We start from the raw sequence: 21,832 nt of genomic DNA, 5'->3' as shown, positions 1-21,832 counted from the left end.
TAGATTAACTGGAAGTGTGCCTCTGGAGCCAGATACCAGAGCTACTACTGGCTCTTTATCATTTCTAATTAGAGCCTTAAAAGATGGATTCATTAGATAAAGCACTAAAGCTATCTGTGCAATCATAACAGACTGTATTGAAACATTAGAGGTGAGATATTAGCACAGTCTGGATTTCTGTCACATTCTCACTTCAGGTTTCTGAGATGTTTATCTGTGTCAACTCTTTGAATTAATATGGATTCTAGAGCTTAATTGTGACTGTGTCTCGGTTATTTCAGATTTTACATATTGAGATCTCAAATTATGAAACTAAAATATGTCAAATCTTTGTATCCAATTATTGATTCCACAGGTGGCCTGGCCACAGAGGAACCTTTCCATGAAGGTCAAATTCACAGAGGTCTCTGCTGCTACTATCAGAATGGGTTAATTAATTTTAGCTTAAATTTTCACTTCATGTTAAGGAACTTGAAGTTTAGAATGTTTATTGGGGTCCTAGTTTTGTTTCAGTCTTGCTTTTCTGAAGACTTAAATAGATTTGACAGATCACAGGCTGAGGATTAAATACTGATTTTCTTCCTCTGCACCTCAAATGTCATATATTTGACAACACATACTAAAGAGCATTTTCCCCCCTGACAATTTAAAATGTATGGTATTTGGGGGACAAGAATAATACATAGCAAGAAAATTAAAATTTTAGAGACAAGTCAATAAAGGAACATGAAAATGGAATCTTTGGTTTAATTAGTCTCAACCTCTGTTTGAACTATGCTTCAAAATAACAGCATACACGGAGAAGAGTTAAAGAAATATTCCACATCAGCATGTAAATCTCAGAGCTCTTTCAAGAGCTGTGAGTAAGTAGGTAAGATTCATTAGACTTGCATAATTGCATAAACTGTAGCTTGTTCTCTGTGAGAACAATTTAAGGAGAGGAAAATAAAGGAATTATAATATTTTGGCTCAATGTAAGCAAAATATTGCATTGACATATAAAAGGTAGTGGACCTCTCATGGATAAAGTAGAAAAGGTAAAGAAATGTAGTGCAGATATACATTTTTAGTGGAGGAAGATGACATAGCATTTCTGATGAATAGAGCCCATAAGCATTCTTTCATTTTTTATAAAATATATCTTTAATAAGATTGTATACTTCCATACTGGAATCTAAACCATGTTGAATTATAAGTATTCCAACTAAGTCATTGAAACAGTGCTGAGCTGGCCTGATACTAGGATTGTTTATGTTATTATTACATAATTAAAATCAGTAAGAACAGCAGACCTTTTGTTTTGCTCCTTACATCATCTTTACTCCTTTTCCATATCTAGTGTAAATATTAAGGAAAATTTTCTTAATTAAATAACAGGATGCTCATGGTATAAAATAGAATAATTCTTGCCAAGATAAATGTGGGAATTGAAGCAATGCTTTAGCTACTGATGCATTTTGAGTGTTGAATTATAGAGTCAAAACAAAATGGAAAGAATTTCTGTTTTGAAAGCTGCAATGGAAGAGAGGAAAAAAGACAAAGGAGGAAAAAGCCACATTGAAAAAGAAATACTATGAGTTACATTTATGAAAATGAAATACCTTTGCCATTGTTAAGAAGTAGAGGTTTAATTTTGATAATCTGGTAGAGTCAGGAATAAAAGAATCTCGGAATCTAGAAACTCTAGGTTTATCACCTGACAATTTTTTTGTTCCTTCATCCAATTTTGAATGGGGAAGAGTTTTTGAACCACCAGCCCATAAATATTAGACTTCTCTGACAGCCTGCCCTTAGATGGCTGAGGTCTTGAGAGTGGAATGAGCTACAAATCTTTCAGCAATGTTATTTCTGTGTCCACATATTTGAATTTTCAGATAGCTCTCGAGTGCCTTTTAGCTAGCTCTCCTCTTTGTATGTTTGTGTGTCTTTTTTCCACTGCGTCTTTGCCACGCTAGCAGTTATATCTATATCAAGCTAGCAGATGAGTGAGGAAGTGGTTCATTGGAGTTGAAGGGTATAGTCAAGGCTGAGAGGTCTCATCCAGACCTCAAGCCCTATTTCAAGTGAGATGAGATTTGCCATTGTTTGGAATTCTAAATACCAGATTATCAATCATCTCAGTAAACACAAAGAAAATTATTGGGTTTTCTTTTTTTTTTTACATCTTGCCATTTATATGTGACAAATATTCATTATTTACTTACTGTAGACAGTTATGGGGATTTCTTTGAAGGTGCTACCACGAACAAACTGAAAATAAACATTATATTTAGTAACATGAAATGTAGTAGTTGTATTAACAAAATCTTGGCACCATGATTTTTAATTTTCACTGAAGTAAAGACAGTGAAGCTATCATTATATTTAGTAAAAATGAAGGCTTCATATAAATCATCTTCCAATTTCCTACTCTTGGGCAACATGGCATAAAATGGTTGGATTTGTTACTCAGAGTTTTAACAATTATAGAATAGCGAATCCCAAATTAAAAGTTCATTAAATAATACTTCCTTTATTGTCTGGTGCTTTAACCCTACCAATATTCAACCCAATATTTATCCTAGAATATTCCTTTACCTTTATTGTGATTAGTGACAATTTCTTATAAGCAAATATTTTATCTTTCCCTTATATTCTGTAGCAAAAATATTTGATAATAGAAAAATTATAGTTTTTTATCTACATGTCTTATCTTCCCTGCTGGACTGTAAACTTTTTGAATAAAGGGCCATATCTGATTCAGCTTAATATTTCTCATAATACTTAACATTCTGCTTGGCCCCAAGTAGCTTTTATTAAATCCTCCTTAAATAAAACCATGAAGAAATGATGCCAGTGTACCATTATAATCAACAAAGAGCAATGCAATCCCAGTGTACATCTACTTATTAATGTATACATTTCTAGTTTCTTATGTTAAACCTGCAATGTCTGTTCAACACATTAGAAACACATGCAATAACATCTGTACCTTAATTTGGATGTATTTGATCAGTTTATTAAGTATTTCCAGCAGCTGATCATTTCCAACAGGTGTGTCTGTGAAGAGGAATATTAAATGAATATTGTAAGAATGGATGAAATAAAAATCTAGGTTTCTATTGAAAAAGAGTTATGTTTTCATTAATCAGTTCAATAATTACCAACCTGCTGGATAGAGGAGTTTATCTACAACATGAATGACACCATTTGTTGTCATGATGTCAGATTCTTTTGATTTCAATTCATTTACCAGAAGTGTATCATTCACCTATTAAAACAGGGGATAATGTCAATGGGAAATTTAATGAAATATGAACATTACGATAATGGGATAATAGATTAACACTCTCATAGATTCATACTAGAGAACTTACTCCTTTCAGATAGATTTTGCTTCCTTGTGTGGTCTTTAAAATGTTAGTAACACCAGGTTCAAATCCCTTTCCAATGAAAACTCCTGGTGTCAGGTGATAAAGGATGATGTTTTGAAGAGCATTTTTGTCCCCTAGGAGGAAAAATATATATTTATTTAATAACATGTTATATATTTTGACATTTTGATATTATGAGGACGAAGGAGAAAAATATTTCCTTGTCTTTATTTTTTCCACACTGTAATTTCTCATAATGTCATTGTTCTCTTAATGTGATATCAGAGCTATGTCAAAACATGCAGTCCCTTCAATAAGTTCAATCAAAATATTATCCAACTTACTGGGAGAAAAAAGTCAAATTATTTTTGAAATTGTGACTACTTCTTTCTTTGTCACCTAGTTGTGTGGCCTTTAATAGAGACAACATAAGTGAACATCTAGTCCAACAACATTATGGTAAGCAGTGAATTGAGAACATTTATGAGTGACCCTCTAATTATTCCAAATGGAATTAAAGGAGACGAAGGCTAGCTGTGAATAAGAAAGAGGGGACACTTTGGGGGCTGATATCTGGGCAGGAACGCTTGAGGAAGAAATGAGATCCTGAAATCAAGGGGCAAATATATCTGGTGTTCACTTCTACTCACGAATAAGAATTTCCTTTTCTTCATTAGTCATTCCCTTAAAGGCATCGTTGGTTGGCACAAACAAGGTCCAATCTCCAGGCTGTGTCAGGAGCTCTTTCAAGTCTGCAGCTTCAAGTAGGCTGAGGAAGGTGCTAAGGAGGAAGGACATATGGACATATGTTTATTTTATTAGATTTAATCTAGGTAAGCCTACCCACCATGCATGAAATAGAGTAGAATCCCTATACGTGGAAGCATGAGAAAATGGTTCATACGTTTTCATATGTTTCAAATGCAATTTACTGTTAAAGGTTTATCATGGGGAAATTATTTAAATATACATATGATTCTTAAATTTCCTAAACTCTGTTTTCCCCCCTATAAAACTTGGCGAGGTCACACTTTATTTAATATTCTGCAAAATAGTCTTTGCTAGAATATACTATCATTTTTTAAAAACTTAATTATAAAAAAATTTGCAAGAAGTAGTTCAGTCTATTAGGTTGATTTTTGTTTGTTTGTTTGTTTGTTTTTTACTCACCAAATCATATTATGCTGTACCAGGAAGAAAAATAGTGTTAAGAACATATATTAATTTTAAAAACATTTGTATAGACTTTTTATTCTAAATTCTGTTCTCAGCAATACTGAATACCGAATGGATTTTGGAATACTTACTGTGAAACAAAACTATGCCAAAAGCTCTTATTCTCTTGTGGAGGTGAAACTAGTAAGCTTACCTGAAGCGCTTATCTTGTTTCAGTTTTTCATGGAGGGATTTCTCTGCTGGTTTGATGATCTCTCGGAATATGTGAATGGCACCATTTCTTCCTTGCTTGCTTCCTCTCACCATGCATGAATTTTCAATGCAGACAGCCTAGCAAAGAAATAAAGATACAGCTGTCCATTTCCTTACTTGAAATTCCCTATGTAGAAGAAGCTACATAATTGAATTTCTGGATGGGCTCTTCTAAGAGGTCACCTGACTTCTAATGCAAGAAAAAACAGTTTCTCTCCTCTGTTTTTAAGGTCTTGTACAATCTGACCTCACTTTTCCTATTCAGCTAGGTCTTCCACTACTAGGCAAGCTACCCTATGTGTGGGACAGGTAGTTTCGTCAGTAAATTTAAAAATTCCATATAATTCCACTTCTACATTTCCTGTCATTCCTCTCTAGGTTCTAATCATTCTTACAGACCCTCTTTAGTAAACTTTCACCCTTTAACTTTTTAAGACCCTCTTTAACCATAAAGTTTCGTGACTTTACTGCCTCTTGTGATCTTCACAAATATTTAGTATATTATCTTGACTGTAAGACCCTATCAATTTTAAGTCAAATTACTGATTAAGTTATAGCATTTCTGAACAAATAATATTTATATATGTATCATTTACAATGTGGTGCATTTTCTGCATCATTTAAAATGTGTGTCTTGGCCTTGTGGAACTATGGTGCACAGCACTATGTGTCATGTTTAGTTCAAGGTAATGCTTGACTTCCTATGAATTCTTTTTAGCTGTAGCTGCAAGGTTTCCCGGACAGAAACTGAACAGCACCACTAGTAGCACTGTAATTCTGATAAGCAATATTTTCTAGAAATTTTCCCTCAGATAAAGCACATTAGAACCACTTACTAGAAATCTTTATGTGCCTATAAAAGTTTATCCTTAAAGCCATTCAAAAGAGATTCGGTGGTTGGATGATGGTCGTACATTAAAAGATCATCCTAAACATTGGATTCAATATAAAAATTACCTTGTAAACAGTAAAGTATGGTACTCTATAAAGCAAAAGCTTATTTTAAAGGAGTTTTAGTGATTTATGGAATTGAAATAATGCTTTAGAAAAAGTTATTTATAATGAAACAAGTGCAAATTATCAGAATTATTAATACACAGCACTTTTTGTATACTTTCCTCAAAGTCTTTTCAAACAAGCTATTCAGTTCCCTGATCTTCCTATGAATATTTACTATTAAGACCACATTAATAAAATTCTAAGGAACATTTGTTACAAGAACAGTCTTTCGCAGATGTAGAGAATGGACTTGAGGGCACGGGGAGGGGGAAAGGTAAACTGGGACGAAGTGAGAGAGTGGCACTGACATATATACACTACCAAATGTAAAATAAATAGCTAGTGGGAAGCAGCTACATAGCACAGGGAGATCAGCTCGGTGCTTTGTGACCACCTAGAGAGGTGGGATAGGGAGCGTGGGAGGGAGACGCAAGAGGCAGGAGATATGGCGATATATGTATACGTATAGCTTATTCACTTTGTTATATAGCAGAAACTAATACAACATTGTAAAGGAGTTATACTCTAATAAAGATGTTAAAAAAGAAAAAAGAAAAAAGAACAGTCTTTGACAAGGGCACGTCATTTGACATTTAGGCCAGTGTGGATATTTTATCTCATTCAGAGTCACTTACTGTGCGATACACGAAGACTCTGAGCTGTTTGCCTCCAATGGTCTCAAGTTTTTGTCCATTGTAAAGCTCATTAAGGCCAACTTTTACTTTCAATATGTGATTCTGAAGAATTAATTTAAGAAGACGCTGATCCATGCTCAGAGTATCATCTATAAGTAAATTCATTACAAAAGAATATTATTTTGTTTATAAAGCAATAAAGTTTCTCCTGTAAGAGAAAATCATGAAAATGGGTAATCCCTACCACTATAGATCTTACGGATCCTACACTTACATAGTATATGAGTTGACTATATGCCAAAAACTAAGAATTCTGTGCACAAATTAGAAATTCCATGAGCTATTTCATCAAATGACTACAACATGATTCCAAGCAATCCAAACAATGGGTTTCATCTCTGTGAGGGCCACATGGTTTTATGTGGTCACTGACAAAAGTTAAACTCTAAGCCTGGCCAAGATTTTCTCTGAGAATCTGATGTCCATTAGTCACATGAAAAACTACTGACGAATCATTTCTAAATTTATTTTTATTTATGGAGAGAGAGTTGAAGCATGTAACCTCTTAAAGACGGGTTGATGTCAACATGTATGGATATTATTATTACAAAAAGGAAAAACAGCATTTCTAGGAATTTGAATTTTCTTGTTAATAATTTTCTATGTCACAACCTAGTATTTGGAAAAACATTAAAAAGGTGATACTTATTTAGCTTTTAATTGCTAAATTTTGCCTAACAATTTAAATATGTCTTTGTGAAGTCATTTTTTTCTGCAAAAAGTGTCAGGTTGTATTAATCTAAACACAGTCCTTGAATAGCAGCTATTAGGTCAAATACTTGTAATAATAGTTCACATCATAATATGGAAGTGTATCATATTCTCTTGTTTGTATTTATTTATAATTTGATACCTTACTTTCAAATTCTGAGTTGCAAAATGCACCTACATATTCCTAAATATTATTATGTTGGTGTTTAAATAAACAAATCAGATTTATTTTTCTTAAGATCTGTTAATACATCCATTATGTGTGCTGGAAATATGATCAGGTTCACAGAACAACTGAAGACTCCTTATCACAAACTTTCACTTCCTGTAGGCTATTATCTATTATAATGAAATGTTTTGAAATGAAGGACATTTTAATAGAGACTACATAGTGCTAATGCATTGTATGTGTAGCTGGTAAAGAAACTAATCAACACCTCACAAAATATCTATTATTTCTTAATGCAAACAATCATGGTGAAGAAACAATGTGTGTAGAGGAGGAAAGAGCAGGAATGACAGTGTCCAGTACATACCAGAAAATGCATTATTCACGGGTGCCAGCAAAGTGTATTCTCCATCTGGCCTCAGAGCAGATGCCAAGCCTAATTGGGCCACAAGGTCTGTGAAAGTGGTCTGCTGATTTCCAGCTAGCTCAATAACTTGTTTGGCTGTAAAATAAACCATCACCATTCAAACAATGTCATCGTTGTTATTACCATCATCATGAAATTAGTAAATCAGTTCTTGGCTATTTTCCATGAGCTATTTGCTGTACTGGCAATGTGACATCCTGCCTTTCCCTAGTAAGAGAGTTCCAGTTTCCCTTTTTTGGGGTTGATGACCAAAGAATTTCAGAAGGACAATATCTTTCTGACTTCTTGCTTTGCAGTTTTCTTGAATTCTTTATTACTTGCCTCTTATCTCTCTGCTCTTGTGAGTGCCATAGGTCTTTCATTTATCCAAAAGTAACCATTTGGTTATATCTTCCCTTCTGTTTTCAAGAAAAACTCTGGCACTGTGATAATCTTTATCAATATTAGGTATTAGAAGTAAGTCAGGCAGAGAAAGACAAATATCATATGATATCGCTTACATGTGGAATCTAAAAAAATGGTACAAATGAACCTATTTACAAAACAGAAATAGAGTCATAGATGAAGAAACCAAACTTACAGTTACCAAGGGGGAGGGGGGGAAGGGATAAATTGGGAGATTGGGATTGACATATACATACCACTATATATAAAATAGATAACTAATAAGAACCTACTGTATAGCACAGGGAACTCTATTCAATACTCTCTAATGACCTATATGGGATTAGAATCTAAAAAAGAGTGGATATATGTATATGTATAACTGGTTCACTTTGCTGTACAGCAGAAACTAACACAGCATTTTAAATCAACTATACCCCAAAAAAATTCATTAAAAAAAAAAAAGAAACTCTGGAAAGCCAGAGGTCAATGCATGGAATGACCATGACTACACAAGCTGCCTATTTAGTACTCAGCTCATTGTTAATTTTGTGTTTGTGCTTCACATGGCATTCCTTATACTGCACATTTATTTTCCATGGGCCTACTCTTAAGGCATCTAATTGGTAAACGATAGTAGGTAGAACAATATGAAACTGTTGCTCACCAGAATCAGGAATCAGGACCTGATCAATCAAATGGATAACACCATTATTTGTCACAATATCTTTTTTGTTCACCATTTTGATTCCATTTACTGTTATGCTGTCACCATCACATCCTATCTCAATTGTGTTTCCTTCCAGAGTCTCAAATACTGCTCCTCCCATGATAGCCTCGGAACACTGGAGGGTGTTTAAAATGTGGTACTTCAAGAGAGCTGGAGGACAAAGTACAAAGAGTAAGCTTTCAGATCAAGGAGAATAGCATTTGACCCTTAAAAGACGTGTTTCACTGTGGAACTAAGTATTCCTAAGAAATATAATATATATAAGACCTAAGTATTGACCTAAGGTTTTAAAATTCTGTTTATGTTCTCAAAATGTTTTTTCCATCAACTCTACAATAAAATTAGCTCAGCTCAGTAGGAAGTAAGAAGAAAAGAAGATCAGCTGTATGGAAATATTTGTGTAGTTCTAGAAAATGTGTTAGATCAAGTTCCCTCTATCATAAGAAAGGACTTTCCGATGGGAACACAAGAATAATTCCTCCTTTCAGAAGGCCTATAAAATTATTTGCTAGTGATACCTGTTCCAAACACCCAAGCAGTATCTTACATCAGCTACTCATGGCAGAACAGCTGTACAGGCATACTTCATTTCATTGAGCTTCACTATTTTGTGCTTTGCAGATACTATGTTTTTTGGTTTTTGTTTTTTGTTTTTTACAAATTGAAGGTTTGTGGCAACCCTAAAGGCAACATCTAGAAAATATCCAAAATAAAGATGATTTCTTGAAGGACTTCTGAAGGGATCTGTGCCTAAACTGTCTATATTTGCACCAAAATATCTCATCATAAATTGGTTAAGCCAATTTGGGGTAGGCTGAGTAAGCAAAATGTGCTAGTCACAATGTAAAATCTAGTTGAAACTAAAAAGGAGACTGGAAAGAAGCCAAGTTCTGTGTATCAATAGGTAATGACCAAAGAGAACCATGCAATTTTCTCAACTCAACTTTAGTGTAAATTTAGAATTAAAAGCATTGAACAATATGTATACAGTATTAAAGTTTGATGATCTAATATTTCTTTTCAACACTTTCTAATTATTTTTAACATCTGCTACTTAGTTACTTGAAAGCAGTGCAGAAGAATGTGATCTTTAGGATACCCTGATTATTTAATTACTTTAATTATTAAATTAATTATTGAATTACTTTGCCTACTCTTTCAAGGATTTTGTTTTTTAAGATTTTTATAGTCCACCTCAGAATAAAAGTTTTTCTTTGCCTTTGCTTATCAAAGGTGATAATGCTGGCAGAACTTAATCTCTTTTTCATTTCCTTTCTTGGAATTCTGGGAGGCTTCTCCTAGAGAGAGACAGTTAAGTACCTTCCGAAGCCACTTTGTCTCCCATGATCCTTTCTAGAACCCCTCGTGGAAGTCTCTCAAAAGCTTCATTGGTGGGAGCAAAGAGTGTGAAGTGACCATCTCTTCCAAGGGCCTCCAATACATCAGATGTGATGGCAGCTGCCTGAAACACAAATGTGCTTTTTAGAGGCTGGCACATTGCAAATCCAGAAGAAAATTACAATACACTCAGTCTGGGTGGACATGAGGGAGTTGATTATATAGAAAACTATAGAAGTTAGATATAACTCTTGTTAGATCTTTAAAATATTATCTTTTGGCACAAACAACCATGTCTTTTCAAACTTTCCTCAAACTGTATGTAAGATGGGGAATTCTGCCGATGCTTGTGTGACTGAACAATATACAGCAGTAAATGTAATAATTGATGAATTCATTCTAAATGCACTAAGTACACTACAGTCACGAAACTAATCATTCTTTATCTATCATGTCCACATAAATAATATTACTTCATATAAGGAGATGATTTCTTCTGTGTAAAATGAAAACCTTTTCATTTCAAGAAATATATTGGTTACATGGCTGCCAGATTTAATAGCTTTTTATAATTATTTTAGATTCTGAGGGAATGAGGAGGAATTTCAATGGCCAAGACAATCTGCTATTACTTCTGTACTTACTCTAAAAGATGAGAGGTCATCTTCTGCTTCAATAAAGTCCTGAATTGAGGTACCGATTTGTGTAAGGACACGGTCGATGACATGCACAACGCCATTTGTTGCAATCTGGTTCCCATGGATGATTCGAGCACAGTTAACAGTGACAACCTAATTATTTGAGAAAATCAAACTTTAGAAGTCACAGCTATCTGTTGACCACTGAGACTGCAAGCCCCCGTTTCCTATTTTTCATGATTACTGGTAAATGTAACATGAAAGAACTGACATTCTGAATGTAAATTCTGAGGGTGAAGACTTACTTACATATTACTATGTCCAAAAAAAAAAAAAAACCCGGGAAAAAATGCAACCAGTTGAGAACCCAAGTCCAGTTACACTTAACATACCTAGAAGTGCAAGGCAAATACATTTTTTTTTGGTTTAAATTATTGCTTTTATTCCTCTCTTTCTTTCAAAGAGATAGTCATACACTATTTCTAATGTAGGTCAATGAGTTACATAAAGAAGTCTAATTAGTCCTTAAAAAAAAGTTCTGAGACAGAACAAACAATTATTGCATAAATATGATCAGTTCTATTTCAGTGATTTCCTAAATATTGACTCCTCACTGACCCTTTATTTCCTGGAACTCTGACTGTTGAAAGAGCTCTATGACCCTGGTTGGAGGTTTCCCACAAAGACTTTATTAAAACACACAAGAACCTAAATCAATATAGTAGCCAGAGGGTGAATAAAAGAATACTCATTCTCTGATTTTTCTCTGATAAGTTCTCTGACAAATTCTTATTTATTATTTTTTTCTGATTATTAGTTTTTCAAACACATCAAATACTAAAATTTCCTTTTGTAGAACATCTAAGTCTACTATCAATGAACTATCGATTTAATTTCTTCCTCGCAATCACTCTTTAGTAGAAATCACTCACTGAATTAGAAATTTACATGCTCTAGATGTAGGGAAAAGTCATGATAGGCACTTACATTATATTCACTAACTTTTTATTATTTCTGTGAGCCTTATATAAAAGGTATAGAAAAAAATTAAGGGCAATGTTATTGAGAAAGGTACTTTTTATTAATGAAACTTACCCCATTAGGATAATGGTTAATGAAGAGCCCCAAATTGTTATACATTGAAGAAACAATCATGCCGTTTTTCAAGTCCTTGGTCAACATTCTCTTATTAACCATGTGGCTATGTAAAGCATTCAATAATTCAACATTTACATTGCTCTCCAAACCTCTACGGATATCCTAGGAAAAATTGAAATGACAGAAGTTTATTTTATTATAGTTAATTATTAAAAATCTTATAATCACACTGTTTCTACTCTCTTGTTATTTTCTCATTGAATTACCCAGACGGTCAAACCAAATTGACATAAATAACTTAAAATTATACTATTTCAAATGATTAAGAAATTTTGTAAGTAGAGGTACTCAGTAAAGGGTTCCAGATCTTATAGAGCACTTGGACATTTTTAGAGACAAAACAAAATTTTTAATAAATGTGTTGATGAAGAGATGATCTTGCTGTAAAGGCTTAGGGAATATGAAGTTATCAGATATTTAAAGTACTTTGAGTGGAAAACAAAATAAAAATGGCATTATATTTTTATACAACATCAGAGTTTTAATAACCGTTTTATATTTATTCTATAACAAATTCAAGAATTCAACCATCCTGTACCTTTTAATTTATCCAATACCACACTATATCATACTGTACTTGGTGTTATGAGAAATACAATGATAAGTAAGGTGAAGTCTTGACCTTTGAGGTACTTATTCTATAGCAGCAGGCAAAAATAAACACAGTAAGATAAAGGACGGAAGGAGAAAAAAAATGCTTTCCAGGTCAAATGAAGATGGCTGGCAATTCAGGTTTGGAGACAGGTCTTGCAGGGTAGGTAGACAGGGTAGGGATGGTGTGATGATCATTCTAAGTCCAGCTGCTGGCACAGGGTGAACGTTGGGAAAGCAGAAGTTGTCCAGTGTGGTTATTGTATGCCTTTACGTTTCTCAGATAATATTAAGAAAGACATTTTAGAAAAGTATATGGGACCATAACATAGAAGACTTTTAATGCCCAAGTAAAGAGTAAATTAAACTGGCAATGGGGAGCCATTGAGGCTTTTGTGGGCTTGGAATAAAATGATTAGCCTGGGCTTTAGGAAGGTTAATCCGGTGGTAATGCGTAGCAGAAAAGAGACTATTATGAGGATGAAAAATGGGATATGGGTGACTAACAGTAGTTTCTAAGAACTGGAGAGAGGCAAAGTAAGGATGACTTATAATTTTCAAGTTTTAACTCTGAGACTGGTACTGCCAATTATGGAAAAAAGACAGCAGAAAAGCAGTTGTTGATGGGGAGAAAGAAAGTGGCATCTGTTTTAGATAACGTTTTGTTTAAAGATATAGATGGTGTATCCAAGGAGAAATATTAAGATAGATGTTAGAAATATTCTCCTGGGATTCAAGAAACACAGATTCCATGGCTCTGTGCATAAAGTGAAAGCTGAAGCCATCAGAAGTACATCTAAACTGCAGAGTATAGTTCCTGGAAGAGACCTTAATAAGACCTATTCTTAAGGCAAGGAAGAAGAGGAGTCTGCAGAAAGGACCAGAAAGGTGGTTAGCGATGTGGTCAAAGACAACCAGAAGAGAGAAAGTTCTATAATGCAAGCAATTAACCTCACAGTTAATGCAGCAAGAGAAAATCTAGAAGAATCTGCCTAAGTTTTACTAAATATTGTATGACTCTAGTAGTAATTATCAGTTCATCTTCATATCAAGTAGAAAGTAGGAATATATTTCTATACCAGTTTTACAGATTTGTGTATTGTCATAATTTAGTGTGTTGTAAATTAGATTATGCACAAAAAAAGCCTGAAAATTAAATGTATTGTTTACAACCCTTCAATTTAAATATCCACACACGTTTATAAATCTGTCAGTCTCTGAACAGCCATATATATTTACATATAATTAAAATAATAAGTATATGTATAATATAGCTTATTAAAAATTTTAAATTCCACTAGGCTTCTTAACTTGCCTTTCTATGAGATATGTCATTTAAAATTACCTATATTTCTTCACAACCAAAAGGGGAAGAGGAAAGGAGTAAAATAGAATAATGATAAAGTGCTTGTTCAATCCACTATTAGTTTGGCTTTATTAGTCCATGAGCCTACTGGGGTGTTATTCCATTTATGGATGTATTAAAATGATTTCCTCCTTACCCTCAATGAACTCATCCTTTTATGTATCCTCATATATGTACGACAGAAAGATATACAATTTCTATTCATTTCCAAGTTAGTAAATCAATTAAAGTATACCAGTAGCAGTAAAAAAATTTATATTAATAAAAATAATGAATTACAGAATCCAGGTTGTCCCAAGCCTCGTTACTTGGTGCGAAGTAAGTGAACGACCCCTTTCCTTCAATCTCTTCCCTCAGTTTTGAGAGATCAGAATAACGCTGCGTGGTGGTGGCTCCCACAATGCCCAGGGTCCCATAAACATGATCAATAGGCATAACTGAAATAATCAAGAGATGAATAAGTACTTAGGAAAAAATTTCAAGAATGTTATTTTACAATAATTTAACCTTTACACAAAGCCCCCCAATATATTAAATGATAATTTTAGCAATACAGTTCTATAAATCATCAATTTTATGTGACATTTGCCTTTTGAATGTCAAATAATAAAGTACTACTGAAAAATATCATTCCATATATCCTTGGTCTTGAGGGAAAATGAATTTTCAATTATTATCCTTTTTTGATGTTTAGTCTATTTACATGTCAAATCTGCTATGTCAATATGGTTCAATTTTAATTATTAGTAAGTATCTTTGATTATTTCACTGAAAACAACAAAAGTTCCTCACTTCTCACTGAGAATGGCAAAGGTAATTTTTTTTTTTTCATGTTGGCTTAAAGCTCCTAAATAGTATAATACTGTTAGGTATAGGGGTATAGTTATATAGATTTGGGTCCCTAAAAGAAATATGTAGACCTGCTTCTTTTCATCATAATTTCAGGAAGGAAATATATAAAAATATCTAATACTTCTAGAATATATCTTCTGAACTTCAGAAGAAAGATTAATATATGAATGTCAGCCTGAAGTTTGGGTGCAGCCAACTTATTTTTTATGACTCTGTCTTATTTAAAATTTAATATGATTTGGATCATATCATAGGAGAAATGGTTATTACCTTTGTGAATATATCAAGACTAGGTACACAATTAGTAAATTAAATCACAAAATCAGGATTTAAAAACACCCCTACAGGATGGGAAAAATGAGTCAAACATAACAGTTAAATGTCACAGGGTTCCATTTAAGTCCCACGCCTAAGTTAAAAAAAAAAAAAACAAATCCCAGTGAAGACTTGATTTGACAGCATTCATTTAAAAAAGATCTGTAATCAATTTTAATTAATTAAAAATTCAGCATGAATTAATGATATGACATGGTTACCAATAACATTAACCAAAATTCAGGAGCCCACCCACCCCAAACTGAGGTATTTGTCTTAATATTTTCTCAGCTGCCTGGACACACATAGATAGTAGACACCAGTCTTGGATCACAATCAGAAGAAAAAAAATGACTGGATTAGAGGCTTTTCATGGGTTGCTGTCAATTGCAGTAAGGACTCCAAAGTCTATATCACATTCAAACTGGGGGCCATGAGCGCAGAGAAGAGAAGATTCTGTTGGGGAAGAGAGGGTAGCTGGAGGAAGGGTGTGATGATTTGTGTTAACTATCTGAATGGCTGTCATTTCAAAGAGGAAATAGATGAACTAATTTTTCTCTAGTTGGCAAGTTACAGGAAACTAACTTTCAATCTGAGAAACATTATAAAATCAGAGCTGTTGAATCAGAGAAGATGATGCCTTGCCAAGTAGTCAGCCCATGTTCCTAGACAAGTTCAAAGAAAAGGATTTTGTAGTGGGGATTTTTGTTCTTGAAGGAAAGTTGAACTAATTTAAATTTAGAATAAGCTTCTGTTGTCCAGCATCTAGTGTATATGATGTATATATTAATACTTTATCAACATGATAAAGTCATGATTAACACCAAGATATGGGGGATATATCTTGGATTTATCATGGTGCTAAATACACACACACACACACACACACACACACACACACACAATTGGCTTCACTATAAGCTACTTCAACTCTTTTTCCTCAAACAAGACAAATTCCTCATTTAATTCAGTAATTGAAACTTTACCTGCTGGGCAGCCTTTCATTCCTTCCATCCTCATATAACCAGGGCAGCATTCATATAACACAGTCCTATACATTGGAAGAAAATTAATATTAAAATGGGAGAACTACAAAGGATACATTTTGACATAAACTTAGCAAAACATATTACTTATTGCCTTGATTTATTGAGAATTTAGAAATCCAGTTTTTTTGTTTGTTTGTTTATGACATCAAGGTATTTATATTAGCTTGATTTCTCTCTATAACCTCATGGCATGGTGGAAAAATTCCAGGATCTTGAGCCAGAAGAATGGAGTATGGTTCCCAGTTCCACTACTTAGTTGATGTGTGACCTTGAGCAAATTATTTAATAAATTTGAGTCTCAGTTTCCCCAACTATTTAACATGAATGTAGTAGCTAAAATACTTATTCATGGGTAGTTGTGAATCTCAGATAAAACAATGCTTTGGAAATAATTTTGCAAACTATAAATAGCTGTAAATGTTTATTAATATAAGGTTATTAGGAACTAAGACCATCAGAAAAATTTATTAACTCACTTATAGGTAGTAAAATATGGAACTATAGATGAGAATAAAATTTCTGGCATGGAATATTGGCTTAAGGATAGTTAAAAGATAAGAATATAGAGATAAGTGGGAAATTAAATTTTCAAACTGTTCTCTAATTTTAACATAATTTCAAGAATAGTTGGTATTGGAAACATATACAGACTGTAAGAGAGCCTTATGCAAATATGGTCCCTGAAGTAATTTTATTTACATGGATACCCATAAAAATAAATGTGAACATTTGGATACCAAGGGATTGATTAAGAATTGCTTATACTTTAGCTTTAGCATATATCATAAACAATAAGAATGAGATACATAATTTTTAGTTCGGGACTAATAATACTTTATGTAAAATAGTAAATAGAAGAAGAAATTGCTAAAGTTGCAAAAATTTCTATAACACATGCTAATGTTAATGCACTATACGGTATAGAATTCCAAAACAGGCAATTGCAATTTCAGATGATACTTGAACAATACAGTTGTCTGAGTTAATGCTTTGAAAGCAACGACAACAAAAAAGTAGTTTTTCCAGGAAATTTATGCTACACAAAACTCAAAGTTCCCATATTGTCAGTAGGACAAATAAGAGTAAAAAAAAATCATGACTGTGCATATCTCTGTAAGTGGGAAATTTATCTTCATTTTCTGAATAGTATCTAAAATCTCATGGAAATGCCAACTGACAATGTCACTGACATTTTTTTGAAGGAGGTCTACAAAATACTATATTATTGAGCCAATATATATTGTGGGGAATATCTTTTTTTTTTTTTTAAAACATCTTTATTGGAGTATAATTGCTTTACAATGGTGTGTTAGTTTCTGCTTTATAACAAAGTGAATCAGTTATACATATACATATGTTCCCATATCTCTTCCCTCTTGCATCTCCCTCCCTCCCACCCTCCCTATCCCACCCCTCTAGGTGGTCACAAAGCACTGAGCTGATCTCCCTGTGCTATGCGGCTGCTTCCCACTAGCTATCTGTTTTACATTTGGTAGTGTATATATGTCCATGACGGGAGTATCTTAAACCTAGGAAACTTCCTGTTTTTCATTAGACCCAGTTACTTCCCCCAAATCCCCAAAGCAGCTATTCAAACAGAAGATAAACATTTCTGTCAACTGATACATAAAGTCCTAAAGATGACTTTGGAAATTTTAGCAGCTGCAACAGATGACAAATCAGGCATTCTTCCTGTCAATGTTACTGATTCCTTTGGTTGTTTGAAACTAGCAACTAGCATTTACATTTATTCCAGAGCACAGATGTTAATGTGTTTGTGAAAATGAAGTTAAGGGAAATAAGCTAATATAATTAAACAAAGGAGACACTGTTATATTTCTGGTGAAAAGCCAGACTTCAAAGCAGGAATTTTTTTTTCTTTTTTAATGGAAAGCAAGAAAGAATCTTGGCATAAGCTTTGTACAAGCATTGGCATCGCTAACATATTTAGATGGTTAAAGTAAGATTGTATCGGACTTCCTTAACTTCCAGGAAGTGTGTAATAAAGATTTTCCCTAAATATTTCAAGGAGCAGGTCCTTTCTTATGTAGTTAGTGTGCCTTCCAAATAAGCCTCATGGTAACCAAAACACAAAGAAGAAAGCGAGAAATATCCAGAGTTTTGGAGTTCCCAACTGGGGCCTGACCTAACTCATGGCCAGGATCCTTGTAACTACTGACTTACACTGTAGTTGTGTGAATGATCCACAAGTCTAGCAGATTTATGCAAACTAATAAGAATAACGTCCAGGTCAAAAAGTAACATCGGTTAAAACTCTGTTAAGCCAACATGTGGGAACGGGCAGCAATGTCCTGTGGGGTCCTAGTCTTGGTTACCATGGGGAGGCACAGTCCAGATAAGGTTATATGCCTTGAATACATGATTCTTAGTAAAATAAAGAGAACCCTATGCATTTTAAATAGGGATCTGCACACGCCTCCTTTTCACACCAGCATATACCCAATTTGCTTAAAATAGTTTAAATTTAAGTACAATTAATGTTATGAGTTAGAGTTACTTAGTAATTTCACATTAGTTCATTCATTTTACCTTCAGAAACTCTCCAAGTATTAAATCTGCATTTCACAGGCAAAGAAACAAGACTCCAAAATGTTATGTGATTCCACAGTTAGTATTTGTAACCAATATTATTAAGTTAAGAATATGTTTTTTAACAATCCCCCAATCCTTCCACCTATTCAGAGTAACTGAAATTTAATGTTGATGTGCTTCAGATATTCTGGTTCTCAAGTCGTCCTTCACTGAGGTTGCGGTCCAAAGTAATAAGAAGCAGGCAGGAGCCATTTCTACTGTTTAATTGACTGAGAATGACATCTTTAATTTTTTTATCTATAATTCAGCTCCTTCATCTTAAAATGAAGAATCTGCACCCCATGAGTACTTATCAGCCTTTATATGTCTAGGATTATATTTCTTCTACCAATATTTATTAATTGATTACACCAATAAGCTATCAAGTAATAAAAATGTTTTCCAACTCTAGGTGAATCAGTGAAATATATAACTAAGTTGAAAAGTGATCATCTTTTTGGCTATTGAAATAGTAATATAGTGGTGGGTTTCCATTATCACCTTTGGGAACCCCTGGGGATCTGGCAGTTTGGGATGGAATGACTGGATTAAATGAAGATATGAAACTTAAGTCCTTTCCAACTTTAAGCTTTGATGAAAACTCTGGGGTAAACTGGTGTACTTTATATAATTCCTAAATGACTGTAGGCAAACATTAATTTTTACCTGAAAACCCTGGTATTTCAGATCACTTTGTTCTTCTGGCATTTTTTTAAATAAAATGAGGAAACTGAGGCAAAGAGGTTAATTGACTTGTCTAAGATAAAAGAGACCAAACCAGGAGTAGAAATGACATAGTCAAACTGTCAGTGATTCTATACCAGATCACATGGCCATTGCCATAGATTCAGGAATAACATGAGTTCCACTAGTAGAGGGAGAAATTCAGGGAAAATTTCTTTATTCGTATGTGATCCATTTTTTTTAAGCTCACAATTTTGGAGAGTATTTTCGAGAAGATCGTGTGTATGTCCAAGGAAAGGCATGGGCATTGTGGTGTTGTCTTTGGAACTGGCACATTAAGGAAAAAAATGACACTTACGTTTTCTTTCCACAGATGGCACCTTGATACCAGTTCCTACAAGTGCTGAAGTATTTCTTTTTGGTGCCCAAAATCTGTTGAAGGGCACAGACATTTGGGCTGGAAGATGGAAGGAAAGAAAGTTAATGTCCTAATGACAACTAGTTTTTCATATCTACATGTCAGGTAGTAAAAAAAGAAAAAAGAAAAAAGTTAATATGTGGATTCGATTATCAAAGATGCAATTCTAAAAAAAGATGTGATTCTAGTCAGCACAAATCTCCTTCTGATCCAATCCTACTGAATCATTGGAAAAACTAAAGTCTATGAGAGACAGAGAGAGAGAGGAAATTATACATCTCTGAGAGTAAAATGCCATTGTTTCAAAAGTTAACCTAATAGAATTAAACAACGTGTCTTATTACTTTTAATAGTAGGTAATTCACTGACCCTTTTAAACCAAACATGTGCTCATTTAGGGTTTGGGGGTGGCTTAGGGCTCTGGAACAATGACAGATCAGACAGCAAAATAGACAAGTTTTACTAAGTCCAAGGACACTGTACTCTGTAATTTTCTAGGTAAGCAATCACAGAAGTAAATGAATGCTAAGATTAACTTAAATAATATGGCTGCACAAAGGAAAATTTATTGCTTTGCCTGGAAGTAATTAGATTAAGACATCCTCTGCCAGAATTTTAAGTGTTTTTCTCCCTTAAAAAGAAGGAAGTCTTATTTGCTCTGTGAGGCAAGGGAACTTCGGAGCATTATGAACATCTCTCTGAGACATTGGATGTAGTGCCAAGATCCATTTCAAAAATTAATAATAAATGGTTGCTTAAGTTACTAAATTATGTCTGATAACTTTAAAAATGCTAAGTTGAGTTTATTCTAAGAAATAAAGTTTTTGCAAATTGTACAGAATGCAAGATTTAAAAGCATTCTTAAATGCTTCAAAAAATTCAGGAAACTGGTTACATTACCTATTGTTTAATTTTCATAATAAATGAAATTTTCCCTAACATAATGTGAGATATTTCAAAGCTGTTTACATAATGAGAGTCTCCAATAGATTCTTTCATCTTGAAAACCTCATTCCAGAAATTTGGAATCAAATAAAAACACAAATAAACTGAATCATAAAGAAATGCCCTGTTAAATGTTGTTAATTACATTAAAATCTTACAATGTTTCATAAAAAGCAATTATACACAAGTTTTTTGGACAGTAATCCTTAAAGTTTAAGACACATACATCAACCACAGAATACTCATTTTTTCCTTTTTTCTTGTTACATGGTAATAAGTAGAAAGAAAAAAAAAAAAAACCTGAGGTATAAATAAGGAACTATATGTAGAATTGTACATACAACAAGCTAAGGGAAAAGAAGGTTTATAAAATCAAACCACTGACTTACCCCTGATCCCGGCCCCTGATACGGCTGTGAGCCAAGATCTTGTCATAATGACCATTGGCATTTGCAGGGTTAACCACAACGAGCAAGAACAGAGAAAATGTGGGTAAGAGAGGAATCATCTCTAGTCTCTCCGTTGCAGTTAGTCCACGAAGAGAACTGGCAGTGGGCTTTGGAGAGCTCAGAGTTTATATACATGGCAGAGTTCTGGGAGGGAGCTCTGTATCAACCTGGGAATCTGAACTCTCTCCAGAAGGCATCAGCAACTTCAAGTCGCCAGCTAGAATGTGCTTTTTCAGCTATGTTTCCTGAGCACACTGAGCCTCTTTTTCTTCTCATTATCAAAAGGATATTTATTTTAGTTTTGTATTATTTATCTTTCTCTTTATTTTTACTACCTGACTCATTTCATGTTCATATTTCCGTTTTATTCTTTTGTAATTTAGAGGGTTTTTATGGGAAATGATTTTGTTTAGATTTTAAGGATCATTCTGTAATACATCCCTTTCAGAGTGCATGTCCCTGTGCTCAGTGACAGTATGACTTGATCTTATCACATCTTGTCATATTCAGTTCACGTCAGAACTGAAAGATTATGTTTCAC

General features: G+C 33.7%; 2 protein-coding genes across 8 annotated transcripts in view; one reads left to right on the top strand and one right to left on the bottom strand.

The window, feature by feature from the left end:
- LOC309647875 (uncharacterized protein) overlaps positions 1-19,936 on the top strand; it is a 420,689-nt gene extending 400,753 nt beyond the window's left edge. For 3 of the 4 annotated variants that reach the window (XR_014256335.1, XR_014256336.1, XR_014256337.1), the window contains 2 exons: positions 8,973-9,067; positions 19,853-19,936. The gene's annotated coding sequence lies outside the window, so the exon portion shown is untranslated. The remainder of the gene's footprint in view (positions 1-8,972; positions 9,068-19,852) is intronic. The other variant, XR_014256334.1, reaches the window with a different exon arrangement.
- POSTN (periostin) overlaps positions 1-21,396 on the bottom strand; it is a 34,237-nt gene extending 12,841 nt beyond the window's left edge. For 2 of the 4 annotated variants that reach the window (XM_082435580.1, XM_082435579.1), the window contains exons 1-16: positions 21,232-21,396; positions 19,838-19,936; positions 16,141-16,205; positions 14,267-14,424; positions 11,968-12,132; positions 10,879-11,025; positions 10,217-10,358; positions 8,834-9,046; positions 7,723-7,857; positions 6,416-6,564; positions 4,723-4,859; positions 4,004-4,134; positions 3,357-3,487; positions 3,148-3,250; positions 2,972-3,039; positions 2,205-2,250 (exon numbers count right to left, since the gene is read on the bottom strand). In XM_082435580.1, the coding sequence (XP_082291706.1) occupies positions 2,205-2,250; positions 2,972-3,039; positions 3,148-3,250; positions 3,357-3,487; positions 4,004-4,134; positions 4,723-4,859; positions 6,416-6,564; positions 7,723-7,857; positions 8,834-9,046; positions 10,217-10,358; positions 10,879-11,025; positions 11,968-12,132; positions 14,267-14,424; positions 16,141-16,205; positions 19,838-19,936; positions 21,232-21,350 (2,008 nt within the window). In that variant the 5' untranslated portion in view covers positions 21,351-21,396. The remainder of the gene's footprint in view (positions 1-2,204; positions 2,251-2,971; positions 3,040-3,147; positions 3,251-3,356; positions 3,488-4,003; positions 4,135-4,722; positions 4,860-6,415; positions 6,565-7,722; positions 7,858-8,833; positions 9,047-10,216; positions 10,359-10,878; positions 11,026-11,967; positions 12,133-14,266; positions 14,425-16,140; positions 16,206-19,837; positions 19,937-21,231) is intronic. The other 2 variants (XM_082435581.1, XM_082435578.1) reach the window with 2 other exon arrangements.
- Positions 21,397-21,832: the final 436 nt, after the last annotated feature.

This window comes from Balaenoptera physalus (assembly GCF_965194825.1).
Source record: "Balaenoptera physalus genome assembly, chromosome: 18".
Classification (NCBI taxonomy): Eukaryota; Metazoa; Chordata; class Mammalia; order Artiodactyla; family Balaenopteridae; genus Balaenoptera; species Balaenoptera physalus.
The sequence above is the reverse complement of the archived record's forward strand: the minus strand, read 5'-3'. Positions and strand labels throughout refer to the sequence as shown.